The sequence below is a fragment of the Capricornis sumatraensis genome, chromosome 21 (assembly GCF_032405125.1).
Source record: "Capricornis sumatraensis isolate serow.1 chromosome 21, serow.2, whole genome shotgun sequence".
NCBI lineage: Eukaryota > Metazoa > Chordata > Mammalia > Artiodactyla > Bovidae > Capricornis > Capricornis sumatraensis.
Genome location: NC_091089.1, coordinates 36,973,186 through 36,992,980, shown reverse-complemented (window position 1 = coordinate 36,992,980; position 19,795 = coordinate 36,973,186). Strand labels below are relative to the sequence as shown.

Here is a 19,795-nt window from a genome sequence, read left to right as displayed (position 1 = left end):
CCCGGCCGTGCGGGGGCCAGGGCACCCTCTCCCGGCTGCTGCGGAGTGGCCGGAAAAGCAGGTCTCTGGGGATCATCTGTTGTCCAAAGAAATTTACACGGTCATCCCCGTAACTGCAAATATAAAGTAATACACACAGCAGGAATCAGTTTCTTGCGGGGGCGGGGGGGGGACGGGGGCTCAGTCTTTTTTGGGTTCAAACTTGGAGGCCATTCACAGCCTGTATTCCCAACTTAGCCAAAGGATTTATTTGTTAACTTGGTTTCATTAGAAATCACTTCACTGAGTATGTATTTTAAAAAAGAAAACTTTGCTTTTGAGAACAGACCTCAGAAACATTTAAGAACCCTTGGACTCAAAGAAAATCAAATGCCCACAACCGTTCTGTAACGGCTTACAGACGAGCTTTTGCAAAACTCAGTCTGCGTAAAAATTAGGTCAGAATTCAGGTTAAAAAAAAAAGAAAGGCATTGGAAGCCCTGGTCGGAGCTAAGTGGACGGCGGACGCCGGGTTATCTGTTCGGGTAGATGCAGTCGATCGAACCCAGGTTAAATTTTAAAGTCGCTAGTCTCCTTTCCAGAGTTTTCTGCCTTCTGTCTTTCGGAATTGCGGCCGCGCTGAAACTGGGAGCCGCCGCAGCGGTCGGGGGAGGTAAAGAGGAATGTAATAAAAGTGACTAAATTGGATGAGAACGGTTTATGGACCTTCTCGGTAGCAATCTGAAATTCAGAAGTGTTTAGCAGCAATTTACAACGAAGAATGTGGGGAAAAAAAAAACAGAATCGCCGACTTTCTCCATGCGGTTCCCTCCTCCCTCGGGCTGCCAGGCCCTGTCCCCTTGTCCCCTAGGACTCACAGGTTCACAGTTACATCTAGAGGAAACATATATTCAGCCAGGAGGTCTCCTGATCTCTAGAAACCCTATTTTACTAAGCCTCTACCTAACCTGGTTCAACTCTGCTAAGGCGCCTCTCCCTTCTCCAGCTGGAAACACACACACATATACACAAAGACACACACACACTTCAGGGAGACTGACCTTTAGAAAATCATTTACTTCGATTTACCTAAAAAAAAAAAAAATTGTAAAAATCCATTCCCACAAAACAACTCCTCTTGCCCTAGTTAAAACTCTCTCTCTCTCTCGACAGCCTCCCGAGGTCACATCTGTTGGAAAAAATCCTTTTTGCGCGTGAAAGGGAGCGAGACATACATCACGGCTCCTGCCGAGGACGAACCTGCGGCCCCGCGACGCCCTGCTGACAGATCGGCGCTGATAACCCCGCGACGTTCATTTCCAGCCCCTCTGCCGGCCAAGGACCGTATCAGTTTGTACACAGTTGTGATAACCATTTGGAGGGAACGAAGAAGGGGTGTGTATGTGAAGGCGGGGGCGTGGGGAAGAGGTATTTCTCGCTGGGACCGGGGAAGGTGACCCCCTCCTCTTGCCAACGACTTATCTGAGACTTACCTGAAGTTCTCCAGGGAAAGTTCAGAGCAAAAGGGACACCCAAACTGGGAGAGCACCTCCGGGAGCGACTGGCGTGGAAACCCCTTTCCACTCTGCGCACTTCAGGGACTAACCTTTCCGTGCACCGTGACCCCGAATTAAAAGTTTCAGGTTAGCTGGGGAGTGCAGATGGGAACCTCCCGAAACTTCCCAGGAATTTAGCACATTTAGTAGGACAGAGATAGGGAGTTGGACATTCGAGTTTTTTCTTTCTTAGATCCCAGGAGACGAGACCCCCGACGGCCACCAAGACCTCGAGGAGAGATCGGGAGAGTTTAAGGTCGGTCACACACAACTGTGGAGCAAAAAAGCTCATTTACTGGGTCGAGAGGAGCGGGGAAGGCCGGCGGAGGAAAGCATGGTCTCCCCCTTATTAGGAGGGAGCGTTGACTCCAGAGCTGGCGCGTCGCTCCGGCTGCGGTGGCTGCGCGGGGTTGGGCATAGTCAACTCCTCCCGCGCCATCGCCCTCCCCTCCCCCCAACCCGCCCCCCTGAGAGCGCGTGTAACGGAGGGCGGAGGAATGGGTGTGGGTCGCCAGCCAGATCAGGCGTTCTGCCACCTCCGCCCCTCCCCCGGCGTCCCCGGGATCGGCGCCCCCTGGATGGACTGGCCTCCTGCTCCCAGGACGGCGCTCGCGGCTCAGCCCACACCCGCAGGCTGCGCGGGGCTCATTGTCTGCCGGGGCGGCGCGCTCCCCTCCCCCCGCCGCTCGGCGTCCCCTCCCCACCCTCTTTTCTCTCCTCCCCTCGCTCCCTCCTCCTCCTCCTCTTCACCTCCAGCGCCCAGCTGCTCGCAGAACGCAGTTCCGACCCACAGCCTGGCACCCTTCGGTGAGCGCTGTTTGTTTAGGGCTCGGTGAGTCCAATCAGGAGCGCAGGCTGCAGTTTTCCGGCAGAGCAGTAAGAGGCGCCTCCTCTCTCCTTTTTATTCACCAGCAGCACCGCGCAGACCCCGGACTCGCGCTCGCCTGCCGGCGCCCTCGGCCTCTCCGCGCTCGGGAGCACCCTCCGCCACGGCTGTTCTCCATGCGCAGCTCCCACCCGAGGTTCGGCTGCTTCCTTTCTTGCCCCAACTCCCCTCTTTCCTCCTCTGCACCTCCCCTTCCTAGTCGCAGGCCCCTTGGCCTCGGCTCTCCGGCCCTCTGCGGGCCGAGATCGGCTCCGGGGGTGTCTACCTTCTCCATTCCCGGCAGGCTCCCAGGTTCCCGGGACACCGCGGACCAACTTATGGTGTCTTTTCCTCTCCCCGAAGCGCTTATCTGCGCTCAGCCTTATCTCAGAGTTATCTTGGCGCAAAGGGGCGGGAGCCGGCAGACAGGCAGGCAGAGAATTCTTTCTTGCTATCTGCCCTGGGTCTGTGTGTGGGTATTAATTTTAGTATGGTTATCTCCGATGAGCCGAAGCGATTTGAGGAAGCGGCCCCGAGAAGCCCAGTCCGGCTGCGTTCACCTCCCTCCTCCACCCCCTCCCAGTCTCCCTGTCATTCTTCCTGCTCTCCCCTTTGGGGTGGCCTCGGCTCCGGGGCGGTCTCACGTCCCCCCACCCTACCCCACCCCCCTGCATTTCCCCCTCCTTTTCTCTGCACTCCGCTCCACCCCGCGACGTCCGATTCTAGAACGGTCTGGCTTTTCCGTGGCTGGGGATGACCGCGGGGTGGGCCGGGGTGGCCTGGCTGGCGTGGGCCAGCCGGCGTGAGCGCACGCGCTGGCAGCTGCATAGGCGAGCGGTACCTAAGGTGCGTGGCGTCGGGGACGTGGGGTGGGCAGGAGATTCCGGCCCCGCGGACATCCCGCACAGCTGTGTGTCCCGAGGGTCTGAGACTCCGGTCTCCGCCCTGGCGCCCCACCTTCCCAAGGCTGGGTTGTATTTCACTCCGGGGCTCGCGTTCGGTCTCGTCAGCGCAGTCCAGGAAGCTCTGGGAAAGCCCGAGTGGGAGAACGCGGCGGTTTCGTTTTCGGGGGACAGGTTGCCTTCCCTACGCTAATGATTTTCACGCGGGCAGCCCTCACCCCGAGGCATTTTGGGCGAGCGACCGCGGTACGGAGGCAGGATAAGGCAGCACAGACTCGCATGGCTCCTTAAAAAGTTCCTTTGTGTGCCATTGGCCGGCAGGGAGCCACTTTGGGGCGGAAGGAAAACCTCGGCCAGTCTCCCAGTCACCCCTGGGATCTGGCGCGCGCGGATGAAGGATGCTGCGTCGGGGGTGGGAAGGGAGCTAGAGGGGATCCACGCCTTGCGGGTGAGGAGGAGCGGGTATCCTGGCCCTGGGAGGACCCTGGGGCGGCTGCGCAGGCTCCAAGCTCCTTCCCCGCCCCTGGAACCCGGAGCAGAAAATGGGATTTTTGAGGAATCTCATTAGCTGGAGAGAAGAGTGGAGGTGAGACGCGGTGCAGCCCGCGCCTTTGATAAGTCCTTTTAAAAGTTTCTCTTCTCGACCCTGTCTCCCTCCCCGTCTAGTCTCAGGAGCTAAAAGTCAGCTTGCAGCGGCGCCGGACCGTGGATGGCCTTGACTGACGGCGGCTGGTGCCTGCCGAAGCGCCTTGGGGCCGCGCCTCCTGCGGACGCCAGCGACTCCGGAGCCTTTCCAGCGCGGGAGCCCTCCACGCCGCCTTCCCCCATCTCCTCCTCTTCCTCCTGCTGCTCTCGGGGTGGGGAGCGCGGCCCCGGCGGCGCCAGCAACTGCAGGACGCCGCAGCTCGACACGGAGGCGGCGGCGGGACCCACGGCCCGCTCGCTGCTGCTCAGTCCCTACGCCTCTCATCCCTTCGGGGCTCCCCACGGACCTTCGGCGCCGGGGATCGCGGGCCCCGCGGGCGCCCTGTCGAGCTGGGAGGACCTACTGCTCTTCGCTGACCTCGACCAAGCCGCGACCGCCAGCAAGCTGCTGTGGTCCAGCCGCGGCGCCAAGCTGAGCCCTTTCGCGCCCGAGCAGCCGGAGGAGATGTACCAGACCCTCGCCGCCCTCTCCAGCCAGGGGCCTGCAGCTTACGACGGCTCGCCCGGCGGCTTCGTGCACTCGGCGGCCGCCGCCGCTGCAGCCGCGGCCGCCGCGAGCTCCCCGGTCTACGTCCCCACCACGCGCGTGAGCTCCATGCTGCCCGGCCTGCCGTACCTACAAGGGGCGGGCGGTGGGCCCGCCAATCATGCGGGGGGCGCTGGCGCGCACCCTGGCTGGCCCCAGGCCTCGGCCGATAGCCCCCCGTATGGCAGCGGAGGCGGCGCAGCGGCCGGCGGGGCGGCGGGGCCCGGCAGCGCCGGCTCAGCCGCGGCGCACGTCTCGGCGCGCTTCCCCTACTCGCCTAGTCCGCCCATAGCCAACGGCGCGGCCCGGGACCCCGGGGGCTACGCGGCGGCCGGCGGTGGGGCCGCCGGCGGCGTGAGCGGGGGCGGCAGCGGCCTAGCGGCCATGGGCGGCCGCGAGCACCAGTATGGCTCGCTGTCGGCCGCGCGGCCGCTGAACGGGACGTACCACCACCATCACCACCACCACCCGAGCGCCTACTCGCCCTACGTAGGGGCCCCGCTGACGCCCGCCTGGCCCGCCGGACCCTTCGAGACCCCGGTGCTGCACAGCCTGCAGAGCCGCGCCGGAGCCCCGCTCCCGGTGCCGCGCGGCCCCGGCACAGGTAAGGGGCAGGGTCGCGCCGTGGCGTGCGGGTTGGAGGGCGCGAGGCGGGTGTGGAGCAGCTTTTTGACCCGGGCCCTGTTTCCGGGGCTGCCCTGGTGTGGGTGCCCGGAGTCTAGCCGCGTTGCGATGGTGCTTCTGTTTTGCACGAGAGAGACTAGATGCGCCGGTACGCCTCAGTCCAGGGACTGCAGTGGGCCTTTGGGGAAAGTGAGCCCAGGAGGGACCCGGCAGGGCCTGAGCCTGGTCGCAGACCCCAGTTTTCCCGGGTGGAGGGGTGGGACTCCCATTTGGGAAGGTGACTTTAGGCGAGTGCTGAGCATGGCAATCACCCTCTCCTCAGATACAGTCGTACCCAATTCAGCTCTCCAAAGATCGGGAGTTGAGTGTGTTTTTCTCAAGGAGAGTGTTTTTATTAAGAGCCCCAAGGTGGAAAAGGACCTGGTTGGCATCTCCCTGCGTCTCGTTGGGAGGGAGGGCAGAGAGGCCAGCCTCGTGACTGTCCTGAGGGAAAGCTGGTGGAAGGGCCATTTCGCTTGGCATCAACAGGCGGGGTGTCTGCGGCTGCTGCTCCCGTCTGCACCCCACCTCCAGTCTGGGACTAGGGGTACCCCAGCACCCACACCTATTCCTCCGTCAGAGTGCACGCCAATAATTTTTCAGTTTCCAGTCCCACTCATGCTTTCCATTCCAATGTCTGGGGGCAGTTTGGAGTGAGCTGGGAAGAGTTGTCAAAATTCCTGCAAATGCGCGTTCTTGAAGAGCGTTTGTCCTGCTCAAGCTGGGAGGGTGTGAACTGTTGTCTGGGCCGAGAGAGGGGTTTTGGCTTCTTTCCTCAGCTGCAGGGTTCTGGATCCTTCTTCGTGCTTTCAGGGGTCTGTCTTTGTATTTCACGCGTTTACTATAACTTGACAGTTTCCTAAGACCAAAAAAAAAAAACAAACCAAAAAACAACTCTTTTGGTCCATTGCTTCTTTAAGGGGTGTTGTGGGTGTCAGAAGGTGGCAAAGACAAGGAGGCCTTTCGGCCTAAGTTATCCCACCTCGTTTAGGACTTTTAGGGGTCCTGGTTAATGAGGGTCAAGTGAGGCACAGCCAGTCCTGTGCTCAGGGACAATCTGGGAATGCCAGTGGCCTGAAGGTGAAGGATCTGACTTGAACCTCCCTCTCTCAGTAACATTGGGCTGAAAATCTTTACAGTCTGTGGGTCTGAGTGTAGAGTGGGGGTGGGGAGGGGCCCTGTTGAGGTTTGGAGACTTCAGAGAACAGAGCTAGGTCACCCTTGCTGCTGCACAGGGACCCACGTCTAGCTCCTGGGAGCAGAGAGACTGGGAGACCCATCTTCAAAGGATGGGGAGGAGGTGGTGGTTGGGGTGTCAGGCGCTTGTCAAGTTGGGAATCCAGCAGGGAATCTGAAAGCTTGTGTGAATTGGGTTGGGGGCAGTTCTGCTGGCCTGACGGACACACCTTAGCCTGACCTCCATTTCCCTTTGCCCCGTTTCAGCATTTCACGGGACAGAGGAAGAGCAGCAGTCGAAAAGGCAGAATGGGAGTCTTGGGATGTTTAAACTGATTGGTTTTGTGAAGAAAACCCTTTTAGAAGGGTTGGGTGCAGTTACAGACAAGTTATGTTATTTCATTTTAAACGTAGTCTATCCTTTCACTATTTTTTTGCTTTCTGGGTAGGATGCTGCACAGTTAGAAAAGTCTTGTATAGATTCAGAATTTTTTTTTTTTAGGGAGAGGGTTTGGGAACACCCAACTTTTGTGCAAAGAGTCTTTTAAGAAGGCAGGAAGCAGCTGAGAATAAGCCAGTCTGAGAGCTGGGGAGATGAATGACCTTAATTTTGCTTGTCCCCACAGGTATTCCCCTGCTAGAGAGACCTTGACCCCCAGCCCCTCTCCTCCCAGGTTCCTTATTCTCTGCTTCTCCACTCTGATTTAAGAAAAGAAAAAAAATGGAGGCATTCTTTTAACTGATTTGAGTGGATGGCAGGGGTCAGTGCAAAGGCAGGGGTGTGGTTGGGTGCTCTGGGAACCTGGTGTGTCCACCTCTCTCTGGTGCTGGTGGGTGTGTGGTGGGGAGGCTTGGGGTGAGCTTTCCTGCTGAACTGGGTTCCATTCTCAGTCTGAGGATGACGTCACCCTCCTCCCCAGAGTCTGTCACTCCCCGGGGCACCCAAAGCAGACAAGTTAGGATGTATAGGGGGCCTACTGGGGGCCTGTTGGTGAGAGAGCTTCTAGCACAGTTAGATTTTGTGCTTTATAAAAAGTCACATTTTGCTTATAAAATCAAAGCTACCGAACAAGGAGTGGGAAAAGTATGGAGGGAATGGGAGCTGTAGATTTTACTTAATTAAAAATAGGCAAACTTCCTAAATTTTATTTATCCAAGCAAGGCTTTACATTTTGTCTCTAGGTTTTCAGCCGAGCAAAGAGATTTACCTGGGGCGCTCACAGTCTTCTATTGGGAGTTTCTTTATTGTTCCCATCCTGCGAGGAGGCGGCCAGGCATGGGGCTGGGTTCTCCAGGGAATGCCCCACTTCTCCATGGAGAGGGGCTCTGATAGGTAACATTTTAAAGTCAACAACAAAGACAAATACCTTGTTTAACTTCAGTGTCCTTGAAGTCCTGAGCATTTTACTGATTACCGTAGTCAATAGTGGCTTTTAGGGCGGAGAAGAATAAATCTCTGTGATGTGTTCTAAGTTGCAGTATCCCCATGACAACTTTAAACTGGGGTTATGGGGGGTGCTAGTTTCTTTTAAATTTATTTCTTGAGGAGGAAGGAAACTTGTTTTGCAGGGAAAATAATATTAATTGAATTAAAGATTTTTGTGTATCCAAATCAGATTGAAATATCTCTACAAAAGCTTATGGTAGACACAAGCTATAAACCAACCACTGACAAATAGAAAGAGAAAGAATAGAAAGTTTTGCTAACACAGTCTTCAAATAAACTCTAAAGTGTAATGTTTATTTACTTTAAAATTTGATTCAAAATGCTCCTTGAAGAAAGCCAAATTGTAACATTTAAATTTTGGGTAATATAAATAACTCTAAACAGTTATTTTAAAGGAAATATTTTCAAAAGTACTTGATAAGTACCCATCTCACTTTAGTTAATTGTTCATATTTAGCTGATTTAAGGGAAAGTAGTAAATGTTAAAATCATTTACTCTAAAGGCTTTTTTTTTAAGTTAGCAGGTTTAGGTTAATTAATGAACTTTGGAACACTAACCAAACAGTAAAATGACAAATATTAATTTAAATAGATGATATAAGTTGAAATTTTAGTTTAGGAAAAACTTTGATTTAGCACTGGAACAGTGCTGGTAATTTTCTGAATCCATTCAGTGTCGATCGACCCTTTGTAGAAATTTTGTAGATTGTAGCAATTAGACCCATTTTAAAATCATAATATTTTAGTGTTTGGTTTTGTGACATGAAAATTAAACTAACATTCGTCTCTGTTCTTACTAATTTCTTACTGCATTTCCCCCCCAGGAGTCAATATTAATTAATTGGTAATAGTGCTCAAGAACAGTATCTCTAATTTCAGTTGTCTATTCTTTATGGAGGAAAAGGAAGAGTGGTAGCCATAGCAAATACTTGCAAAAAATTACTTGAGATAAAAGAAAACAGCCTCGTTATGTCCCGGGGTATTTACGGGGATATTTGCGGGTGGGGGCTGGGGTGAGCCATCACTGTTAATATTGCAAAGCTTACTCGGGTTTTGACAAGTGGTATATTGTAATTATGATGGATTTCAGTTTTGAAAAGCTTGGGAACAGCGGGAAAGGAGAGGTCAGGGGGCCCACACCGACCACCCCACGGCTAATCTCAACTCCGAGGTCCTTGGGGAGACGGAAGGCGGATGATCCGGGCCGGGTTTCTAGCTCTGTCACCGGACTTTGCAGGGCTTTGCACGGGGCGCGCCCAGGGGTGCAGAAGTATTGGACAAATAATCGGTCAACAGATGGGTCGCGGTGACATCAACAGCCGGCTCCGGGCCGGGCCGCCGAGCAGAAAGGCCGGGTGGGGAAGGGCGCGGGAGCGGGCCCGGGGGACTCTGGGTGCGGGTTGTGGGGATCGCGGGGGCGGGACCTCACCGGCCTCTCGTCCCGCAGACCTGCTGGAGGACCTGCCCGAGAGCCGCGAGTGCGTGAACTGCGGCTCCATCCAGACGCCGCTCTGGCGGCGCGACGGCACCGGCCACTACCTGTGCAACGCCTGCGGTCTCTACAGCAAGATGAACGGCCTCAGCAGGCCCCTCATCAAGCCGCAGAAGCGCGTGGTGAGTGCGGGCGCCGCCCTCCCCAGCGGCCCGGCCCGGATCCGCGCGCTGCCCGCGGGGCCCGGGTCTCCCCGCCCGACCCGGCCCGCACCTGTGCCCGCGGCCTAGAGCGGACCCGAATTGGGGGTCCCGGGTAGTTTCAGCGCCCACCGGGGCAGATCGTCCCCGAAACTAGCCGCAGGGGAATGAAGGCAGCCCTCTGCCCAAGTTCACACAGAGTGACATCCTTAAATGAAAAAAAAAAAAAAAAAAGAGGTGTGGTGTGCTACTGTCTTTTTTAAAAAGTACCAACCCCCTATCTTTACACATCTCTAGATGTACTTGCAAATGCACTGAAATAATTTTGGAAGGAGATCCAAGAAATGAGTAATGTTAGTAACCTCCAGGGAGAGAAACAGTCTACAGCCCCAGATCAAGTGAAGGTTTCTTTTCACTGTGGACTCTTTAGTCTGGTTTGGAGTCGATTCTTGAAGAGATCGAGCTCCCCTGTAGCATCCGGTAAAATGGATGTTAATATGGAACCCACAGCCCTCTTGTCCCCCAGGCTCGTCTTGAATCCCTTTGACTCTGTCCTTTCCACCTCCGGGCCCCTTCCACCTCTTCAGATTAGTTTTAGCTCCAAATTCCATCCGTCCTTTGGATTGTCCTTGAGTCTAGTGAAAAATTTATTTACTCTAACTTTTGTTATTTTGAAATCTGGCTGTTCAGAGAACTACTGTTCATAGAGCTTGAGGGGGAAAGTGCAGTCTGCACGTTTCTCAAGTAGAAGATTTTCACCATCCCAACACATTTCACTGATTTAAAGTGTGGGAATTTTGATTTTCTTCAGGGATTAATCTCTTATTGTCCCCTGTGTTTTTAAGAAGGAAGGGGTATTTACTGCTGCCCTGATTAGAGAAAATAAATGAAAGCTTTCACACGCCCCACTGTAAGGCTAACATTTGTTTAGCCAAGTACTCATACTCTAATACCTTTTAAAGTAAAATATTTTACAGTTAGATGCCAGACATCTTAAGTATCCAAGTAATTTATTTAATTGTTATACTCTAATTAGCAGGAACAAATGCTACACATGTTGTTTGTGTTAAATAGATTAGAGTGAAATTGCATCACAATGTGAGTCTGCCACCTTAAAGAGAAGCAATTAGTTTTATGGTTGTTTTGTTTTTAATGCATTTAAAATAAAGTGGCCAAGGTTAATTTAATGAGTGTATGTGCCTTAAACTTGTTAGTCACCCGCAGCTTAGACTTTGCTTCAAAGGGCATCCTTAACTTCTGTGCCTGACTCCCTGTGTTTTTTCATTTTTCTTACATGCGTCGTATTTAAAAAGTACTGCTGGTCAATATTCCAAGGAAGTTCCTTGTCTTTATGCATTAGCCAATGTATGAACAATGAAAGTGATGATTATTTGGGGGAGAAGGCACATTGAACAGAGTCCTGGCTGAGCCGGGAAAGGCAACATTTTCTCAAGATTTAGCAAAACACTGGCAGAATAGTAGCCATTTCGTTTCTAGTGGCATTTTAAATTTGATCTGTTAGCATCCATATTTAGAGAGTGGCCTTAGTTTTGTGCACTTATCAGTAAAAATAACTGTTAACAGGAAACACAAAACCCAGTTTTTAACATCTCTGAATCTATTAGTTTTCCTTCTGTATGGCAGGTGTCTTGGCAGTGACCAAGGTCCGACAATGTGCTTTGTAAATGGGTTATAAATGATACCACTTGAAGGGTGTGTCTATCAATTAGTTCTCCTGTGGGCTTCTTATTTATGGTTTTGCTGGATCTAGTTAGTTCTCAGACATAGAATGTTGAACCCAAGTTTGTTTAGCTAGCAGTACAGCTACCAATCACAGTGAATTTGAACTTGTAATACATTGCAAAATAAGAGATTTATGGTGTAACTTGAATTCCTTGTTAGTGATGAATATAACTGAGATCGCTTGTTACAAGAAACTTTTATAACCCGCTCACCTTCATTTCACATGTTTATGGGGACTGGCTTCACTTATGATCTGCAGTTGACAGTCATAAAGTTCTTTGTTATAATGGCAAATTCTGATAACAAGTTTGCCTCACATTGGCTCCAAATTCCACTGCAAACTATCATAAATGACCTGTTTATAAAATGAACTTTCCTGTCCCTAATTTACTTATTTCATATTTATGAAGAGAAAGGAGTGCTCTTCTGGGAAATTATTCTCTTTTAAGGGTAAAGGAAAAAAAAAAAAAAGAAGCAGCCCTGAGGTGTAAAGAGTTGATGTTTTCATCATTTTAGCAAAGCAAGTTCCCAAATAGTTCTGTCAGCCAAACATACTCTTTTCCACCAAAAGTCAAAGTGATTCTTTCTTAGCACTGACTTCTTAAAAATGTGGCAGTGCTAAGAGGCTTCCCAGTGTCTCTTTGGTTTTACAACTTGTCTGTAAAGAGTATGCTGTAGCAATAACAGGACGTGAGTTGTAAAAACAAAATTCAATTTTTAGCTTTTGACTTTGCCAACAAAGATTTTGAAACTGTCTTTTAATCTGAATAGTCAGTGCATGCTCAATCTATGTTTTTGTCGTCTATTCTTTATAACTTCTTTTCCTAAATTAATCATCCCGGCCAACTTCCCTAATTCTATATCTTTGAGCTTGTTTTGGTCCCTAGATTTTCCCCATAGTTTTTTTTTTTTTTAAACTGAAGTCATAGCACATTTTTTAAGTTGCCTATCTAGGTAATCGAAAAGCAAATTTAGATTTTTGTCATTCTAGGTAGGAACTTAGACTAGCTTAAAAAGCCCTTCTTTATAATTCACACATAATAGTTTAGAGAAGATAAACTCCACATAAGGATGTTATGGGTATAAAGGAAACATAGAAATCAGAGTGACAGTTGACCTTTTCTGATAAATTTAACCCTTTGTACTGAGAAGGAAAAGGCAACCCACTCCAGTATTCTTGCCTAGAGAATCGCAAGGACAGAGGAGCCTGTCCTTGGGGTTGCAAGAGGTTGACACGATTTTATCGACTAAAGCACCACTACCACGTGAGGAAAAGGACTATACTGACAGGGTAAATCAAATACAGCAGCATCACCAAGACAAGGCCAGCAGTAACACAGTGTTGTAGAATTTGCTTGTCCTTTGTAGAATGGATAGTACAGAAAATTCAGGCAATAGGTGATCATAATGATAATTAATGAGATGTATTAAAATATGTTTCTTTACAAAAATTTTTTGTGCATCTTCCAAAATTCATTTCTATTAATATATATAGGCCTTTCTACAGTTTCTAGTTTATTCCTCTGCACATATCTGAGAAATAGACCTGGTTATCTCAGTTTTCAGATGAGGCAGAGAGTCCCCAAAGCCACTTAACACATTGGCAGGCAGTTTGTGACTGCATTTCTTTACTCAGACCTCTGACAACAACAGTTGAGCGCAGGCATTGGCCAGTATTGTGACTGCTTAATCTATGCTAATGAGCTGGGGCAGATCAATTGATCTATATTAGATGGGCACACTTTGGTCCAGGAAGGTCAACCTAATTACACTTCAAGGGTTTTTGTTTTTTTTTTTTCCTCAAGGGGGACTGCTTATTTATAATAACCAGGTACATGCTTGTTGCTGGCAGGGACACGACACATTGACGTGTGTAGCTTATATGTGAAAAGCACTTATGTCTATCCACTCTCTTGTGCTGCTTTCTAGCCTTCCTCCCGGCGGCTTGGATTGTCCTGTGCCAACTGTCACACCACGACCACCACTCTGTGGCGCAGAAATGCCGAGGGCGAGCCTGTGTGCAATGCTTGTGGACTCTACATGAAGCTCCATGGGGTGCGCCACCTACTCTGCTTCTGTGTATACATCTTCAGTGTCTTGTTTGTACTTTGTTTCAGCTTAAAATCAGCAAAGGAGAGGGCATGGAGGTGAAGGATCTGATTTTTGTATACGCACGTTTGTGAATCTAGGGGCCTGTTAATTATTCTAGAAACTATTATCATACCAGTAAGAAACAAAAAATGCTGCCAGTGAAACTCACACACATCCATAGTCAGACATCCAGATTGTAGAAATACAAAAACGTGGGAAATGTGCATTTTAGAACGGATAAGATGGTAGTAATCTTTTGTTAAAAAAAAAGCTGTAAAATTGAAGTCTAGTTGATTTATAATGTTGTGTTTCAGATGTACAGCACAGTGATTCAGCGATCCATATGTGTGTGTATATTCTTTTTCAGATTCTTTTCCCTCCTAAGTTATTACAGAAGGTTGAGTATAGTTCCCTGTGCTATACAGCAGGTCTTTTTGTTGGTAATCTATTTTGTATATAGTAGTGTGTGTATTTTAAAAAGCTGTACACTTGAAAAAAACCATGGAACCTACTAGAAATGCACACTAACTAGTTTATAGCTTAAAAATGTGAGTGCAATCAAATACATCTGTACAGAAGAGTCATCACATTGGATAGCTCTAGTTAAAAAGATTCTACATTTTAAGCATAGCACAAGATATTATAAAATATCCCAATTTTAAAAAGAAAAATAACCGTGGTATATGTAGAAAGAAGAATTCACAATCTCTTTGAAATAAAAATATGTAATTCGGTGGTTTCACTCTGTAATTAAAAGTTGTTTAAAACAATAAAGTTGAGGGAAGAGATTCTACCTGGCAAATCACCCCATTCCCCCCCCCGCCCAGGAATCTTTGCATTTGATGGGGAAAGTGTAGTCTTTGTGCAGTTGGAATCTATGAAGTGTGTATAAAAATTGGATTGAAATTTATGCCAAGTTCTTTTAAATGAAGGCCTTCAGTACTGACATTCGGTCTTTAGTTAGTTTGGTTTTTCTGCAGTATAATATTTATTAAATGTATGGCCTATGTGAAAAATTTTTTAGGTGCCTCGACCGCTTGCTATGAAAAAAGAGGGAATTCAAACCAGGAAACGAAAACCTAAGAACATAAATAAGTCAAAAGCTTGCTCTGGTAAATATAAGAAAATGCTGTTTTGACTGTAAAATATTTGCCAACTTTAGTAGAGTATATGTATATTTATGAGGTTAATTTTGACCGTTGCAGGTAATAGCAATAATTCTGTTCCCATGACTCCAACTTCCACCTCTTCTAACACAGATGACTGCAGCAAAAATGCTTCCCCCACCACACAACCAGCAGCCTCAGGGGTAAGTGTTAAAACAGCATAGACTCTTTCTGAGTTGCTCTCCTGTATATTATCTCCAATTTTATCTTATCTGGTAGTACAATAATCTAAACCAACAGTTCAGTTTAGTTAGCTGATACCTAAGAATAGTTTTTAGAGGAAATTACATTTAAATGTCAACAAAATGACAAACTTAAGTACTTTACAAACCTCTTAATTAAGATCTATATCATTTTTTTATGGTTGAATTAACCTAAGTAAAAGCAAGAAGTTTGGGTTTGAAGTGCTTTAAATTGTTTTATTTCCAGGTTTTTATCTGAGTTTATATATGTGTGTGTGTGTGTATATGTACCTATGTATGTATATCTATATATTTCTAGTGTAGGTCAGGAAAAGTACCACAACTCAATGGTTTTATATATCTCAATGCCCATGATATTTAAATTGCTTTTGCTTATCTTATCAACGTCTTCCCTGGTGGCTCAGTGGTAAAGAATCTGCCTGCCAATAGACACAGGAGCTGCAGGTTCGATCCCTGGGTTGGGAAGATCCCCTGGGGAAGGAAATGGCAACCAACTTCAATATTCCTGACTGGAAAATCCCAGGGGTGGAGAAATCTGGTGGGCTATAATCCATGGGGTTGCAAAAGAGTCAACTGAGCAACTAAACAACAACAAATCTTATTGACTCCAGCCTTTTCTGTTCTCTTCTCTTCCTTCTTTTCCTTTTTTTTTTTTTTTTGAAATTATCTACCCAAAGCAATACGTCATCACCATGAGCCATGTGCTGCTGTATTCACTGATCTTCACCTAACTGCTGGTCCTCTGCCGGGCTGGGCAGCCTTGCCTTCTTCTAATGTTCCTTGATTGTACCCAGGCTTATTTCAGCCTTGTGATCAGCCTGTGAGCAATTGGGTTTGTGAGAGATTCACACCCCTACGAGGATGCCTGAGTTTTGGTGCAGATCACAGACTTAGTTTCAGTAAAGCCATGATTGAAACTCAGTTTTTCTCAAGTGAAGAGCACTTTCCCACCCTAGGGTTTCCCAGATTTACCTGGAATGCCCTTTAAGAGCACTTTCCCACCCTAGGGTTTCCCAGATTTACCTGGAATGCCCTTTAAAAATGACCTGGCCGCACCCTGGCCCTCAGAGATGCAGGCTGGCCCCGGGGCGGCAGGTTTTCGCTGAGTGCCCTGGGTGAGGATTACACTGAAACTAGTTTAGGATGAAACATTAGCATTAAAATCCCTACTTAGTAATTCTTTTTTCCGTTGAATTTTGCTTTATTTGGGATACTTTGAAATACTACAGATTCCTGGGCTCCACCCTGGGTTTTCTGAGTCAGCGTCTCTAGGGGTGGGGCTTGGAAATTTGTGTTTTTGAACAATCACCGCAGGTGAAATTGAAACTACTGCCCTCGAGGTGTCTTTGAACTGGGAACCTTGGAGCTGGTATTTTTGCTGCCTTAAAGTAACAAAAATTAGACATTAAAATAATCTGTTTTTAAACTGCTTTAAACGATATTTGATATTTTCTTTATCCTCCAATTCAAGCTCTTTGGGGGGGGTTCTTTAATAAACACGTTCAGAGTTTCAAAATGGAAAAAGCTTTTTTGCTGTTATTTGTTGCAGACACATGTTCTTAAAGAACATTCTTGCCTTTATTACCTTCATAAAGGTGAATGCTGGTGAAGGACTTTTTTTTTACAAGAGGCTAACATGTAACTTAAAGAGTCTAAAGCGGTGAATAGAAGTTACTTGTAAGGAAATGAAAAGATCAATATTGTTTTAAAATTTCCTTTATTAAGCCCTACGTCCTCAGAAGCAATTATGTAGCTTGAAAGTGTGTTAGTCACTCAGTCATGTCCTACTCTGTGACCCCATAGACTAGTCTGCCAGGCTCCCCTGCCCATGATATTTCCCAGGCAAGAATACTAGAGTGGGTATCTATTCCCTTCTCCAGGGCATCTTCCTGACCCAGGGATCAAACCTAGGTCTCCTGCATTGCTGGCAGATTCTTTACCATCTGAACTGCCACGGAAGCCAATTATGGGCCTTACGTGAGACAAGACAGTGTTCTGATTTTCCAGCTACGATTTCAGCCTCAGTGGTCTCTCTCTACTGGCTGAAAAATGGGTTGCTGCCTGCTTTTGTCAGTGCTATAGTCCAAGCTTAGTGAGGCAAAGCTAAATTTGAATGAGAAATGGCACAGAAAGAGAGATATTTGCCCAATAATAGGCTTTAGAAACCAGGTGGGTGGAATCTGTTTTGCTCGCGTGGTGGTTCTGTGATGTAAAAATTCAAAATTGACTCTGCAAGTCCAATTTTGCCCTCCAGGGGAGGAACAGTGCAAAGGTGGTGACAGGATTTAGCCTGGGCATGCCTGGAAGTGGGACCTTGGGAATCCAGAGGCTGGTCCCAAGGCCTCTGTCTCATTTGGGAGCTTGCTTCCTGGGGGTAGCTGGCCGGCCAGTGCTGTCAGAGGAAGGCTAAGTTTTCCACTAGCAGTCAGGATGCAAAGCGATTTTAGTATTTAAAAAAAAAAGTACTTTAGAGATTAGGGGAGTTGGAGAGCAGTTCCCTACAAGGTCCCCATAGCTCCTGGAGCCTGGGCAGCTTCCATGGGAGACAGCTGTGCAAGCCGCAGACAGGGCAGTTCTCCGAGCCCAGGTGGCCTCAGAAATGCATCCTGACAGCTCTCTCCAGAGCTGGGGGCGGCAGGGGAGGGGTGGGGGCGGTGTGCAGAGGACGGCCCATCATCCCCTCTTCCCTCCAAGGATCCGTCCCTCCCGGCTAGGGCTGGCACCTGGGCTCCAGGGTGTTCCCCGACGGCCAGCCCGTCACGGAGTCCTAGGTGCCCTCCTGACGGGGCCGTTGGGGGAAGCAGGCTTACTTGGCAGACGCCAACCTGCTCGCCGCCTTATGGAAACTGCACCCTCCAAGGATAATTGAAGCCGACTCAGTGGTGTCCCCATGAGCGCCAGGGTATATCTTTGTTGGTCACTTGACCCTCCTGGGCTGACCGGTTCTGCGTGTGCGTGACCACTGTGGCAGCGGAGGTGCCATGAAGAGTCTGCTGGAGGTGTTATCTGTGAGCAGCTGGCAGAAGCATTTGTGAAAGGCGGCTGTGTTGACAAAGATGTGACATGTTCCCACTTAGGTCTCAGTTTATGCTGTTGTTGTGACCGACTGCTTATAGGATTTTGTGAGCCCTGTAGGTAAAGGGGATGTTGCTGTATCTCCGTAGGTGTATCTGGTCTGTAGCCCAGGGTTCCTTCTTTGGCTTGACCCTTAAACCTCCTGTGGTGATAAGTCCACACTGTGGATCTCCAGCGGCCCCTGTGACAGGCGGGGTGGAAATTAGTCCTGCAGGGAAGTCCTAGTTTAATAGGGACAACCGAACTCCAGAACAAAGGGTGATCATAGGCATGTTCCCAATGGAACAAGGAAACGGGCCACGTGCTCTACTTAGAGACGTCAGTGGCTGCATATCTGCTTCTCCCGCCTTCCTTAAGGATTGTGAGTTAAAGCAGAGAAGTCGAGTCTTTGAAAAGAGACCTATCAGACTGGTTGTGTTAATTCCCGTCTGAAGAACCAGCTGCTGGAGATCACCAGCAGGCAGTCCTAGAGGACTTCTTTCTTTACGTTCCGAGGCCCCCCACTGTGGGCACGTTCAGCGGTGGTCCTCTGAGGACCTGGTACCTGAGCAGATCTGGCTGGACTGGAGTATTCTAGCGGGAGAGACAGGAAAATCATTTTTGCACTGCTCTGAAGCTTCATGCTGTTGACGTTTTGGCATGTCTTAGCTTTCTGTTGCTCCTTTGTGTTTTACACTTGATCTTAGCCAAAAGGCTGAGAAGCGATGCCCCTTTGTGTTTTAACTGGACTTCTGTCTCATTCCTTTTCACGGTCATCAGCTCGCTGACCTGGCTCCCTTAGAACTCAGCTTCTCTGTTGCAGGCCGTGTGGTGTGGTTTGGGAGGTGGAGGGAGGGCAGTTTGTCTCCTTTATGAAAACAGGAAAACCTGTTGCTGCTGCCGTGCAGCCTGATAGTAAAATAACCCCTGTCTTGTTCCTTTTAGAATTTTTTAAAAATGATTGCAATAAATGATTTATTTGCTTTCATTTATATAACACTTATTATTCACTAGACTGTATTATCTTTCATTTTTCTTTTCCTTATTTTTTTCTGTGTTGATCAGAATTTTAGAATTAATTTCTTGTATGGAATTCTTTGGGTTGAGAAATGTGTTGAACTTAATTTTTGATACGTTGATTAATTTTGTGACTTTGGAACTTAAATTTCCCCAGAGTAGTTTTTTTATTCAGTGTAAAATTTTCCTATATCTGTAAATTTACTGAAAAATGAGTCTTTAGTGGACCTGAATAGACATCAGATTTTCATTGCTTTTGTGTTCTCTGTGGATTATAGGAATATTTCAATCTTTCACTGAATTCCATTCCTTGAGTTGTATTTTTATGGTATTTGTTGTTATTGTTATTAGACAAATATAATAACATTTTGTTTCAGCAATTCCCAAATAAGGTTTAACAAGTAGCCTCTGTAGATTCCTATCCCTCTTAGGACTTGTAGCTAAAAATTTATAAAACCGGAGGATACTTTGGATATGTACTCACATACATAGAGTGTGTGTGTGTATATATTCTACATATACTTGTGTTTGTAACTCATCCCCCAATTTTTAGATAAAGGGTATTTCTCTTAATTTTCTTTGGGACAGGGAGGATTAATTTGGTGAGAAAATGAACAATAAGACAATGTCTGAGAATAAGAAATCACTGAACATATTTTGCCTGCCTGAAAGTAGTTCTGTTGAGGATTATTTTAAAAAGTTAAAGCCTACTTAAATTTATATTAACAGTGCAAATATAATGTTGAAGTCATCATTGAACACATAATGTTGAAATAAACACAAATTCTGAGTAGCTTTTGCCTTGCAGTCATTGTTCTATTTAAGGAGCATTGTACTGGGGTGACACTGTTTTTCATGTCGTAAAACAAGGTTCCAGACATTGGATTGCTCATAATGTGGTGGTAGTGGTGGGAGCACGTATGTACAGACAGATGAGATTTGAAAAAGCTATAAATGAACAACAAAGTAGAAGTCAAAAAGTAGGGAGCCGTGAATTCCAAGTACGGGGTTGGAAACGGCTTCACAGAGGAGAGGAAATCTGAATCAGTTGTGGAGGACTTTTGTAGGGG

General features: G+C 48.0%; 1 protein-coding gene across 2 annotated transcripts in view; it reads left to right on the top strand.

Moving 5' to 3' along the window:
* The first annotated feature begins 1,143 nt into the window (after window positions 1-1,143).
* Window positions 1,144-19,795, top strand: part of GATA6 (GATA binding protein 6) — a 33,208-nt gene continuing 14,556 nt past the window's right edge. Inside the window, exons 1-8 of one of the 2 annotated variants that reach the window (XM_068993681.1) lie at window positions 1,144-1,622; window positions 1,729-1,791; window positions 2,451-2,557; window positions 3,969-5,137; window positions 9,267-9,433; window positions 13,124-13,249; window positions 14,310-14,397; window positions 14,491-14,594. In XM_068993681.1, the coding sequence (XP_068849782.1) occupies window positions 4,012-5,137; window positions 9,267-9,433; window positions 13,124-13,249; window positions 14,310-14,397; window positions 14,491-14,594 (1,611 nt within the window). In that variant the 5' untranslated portion in view covers window positions 1,144-1,622; window positions 1,729-1,791; window positions 2,451-2,557; window positions 3,969-4,011. Of the gene's footprint in view, window positions 1,623-1,728; window positions 1,792-2,447; window positions 2,558-3,968; window positions 5,138-9,266; window positions 9,434-13,123; window positions 13,250-14,309; window positions 14,398-14,490; window positions 14,595-19,795 lie in introns of both variants that reach the window. The other variant, XM_068993680.1, reaches the window with a different exon arrangement.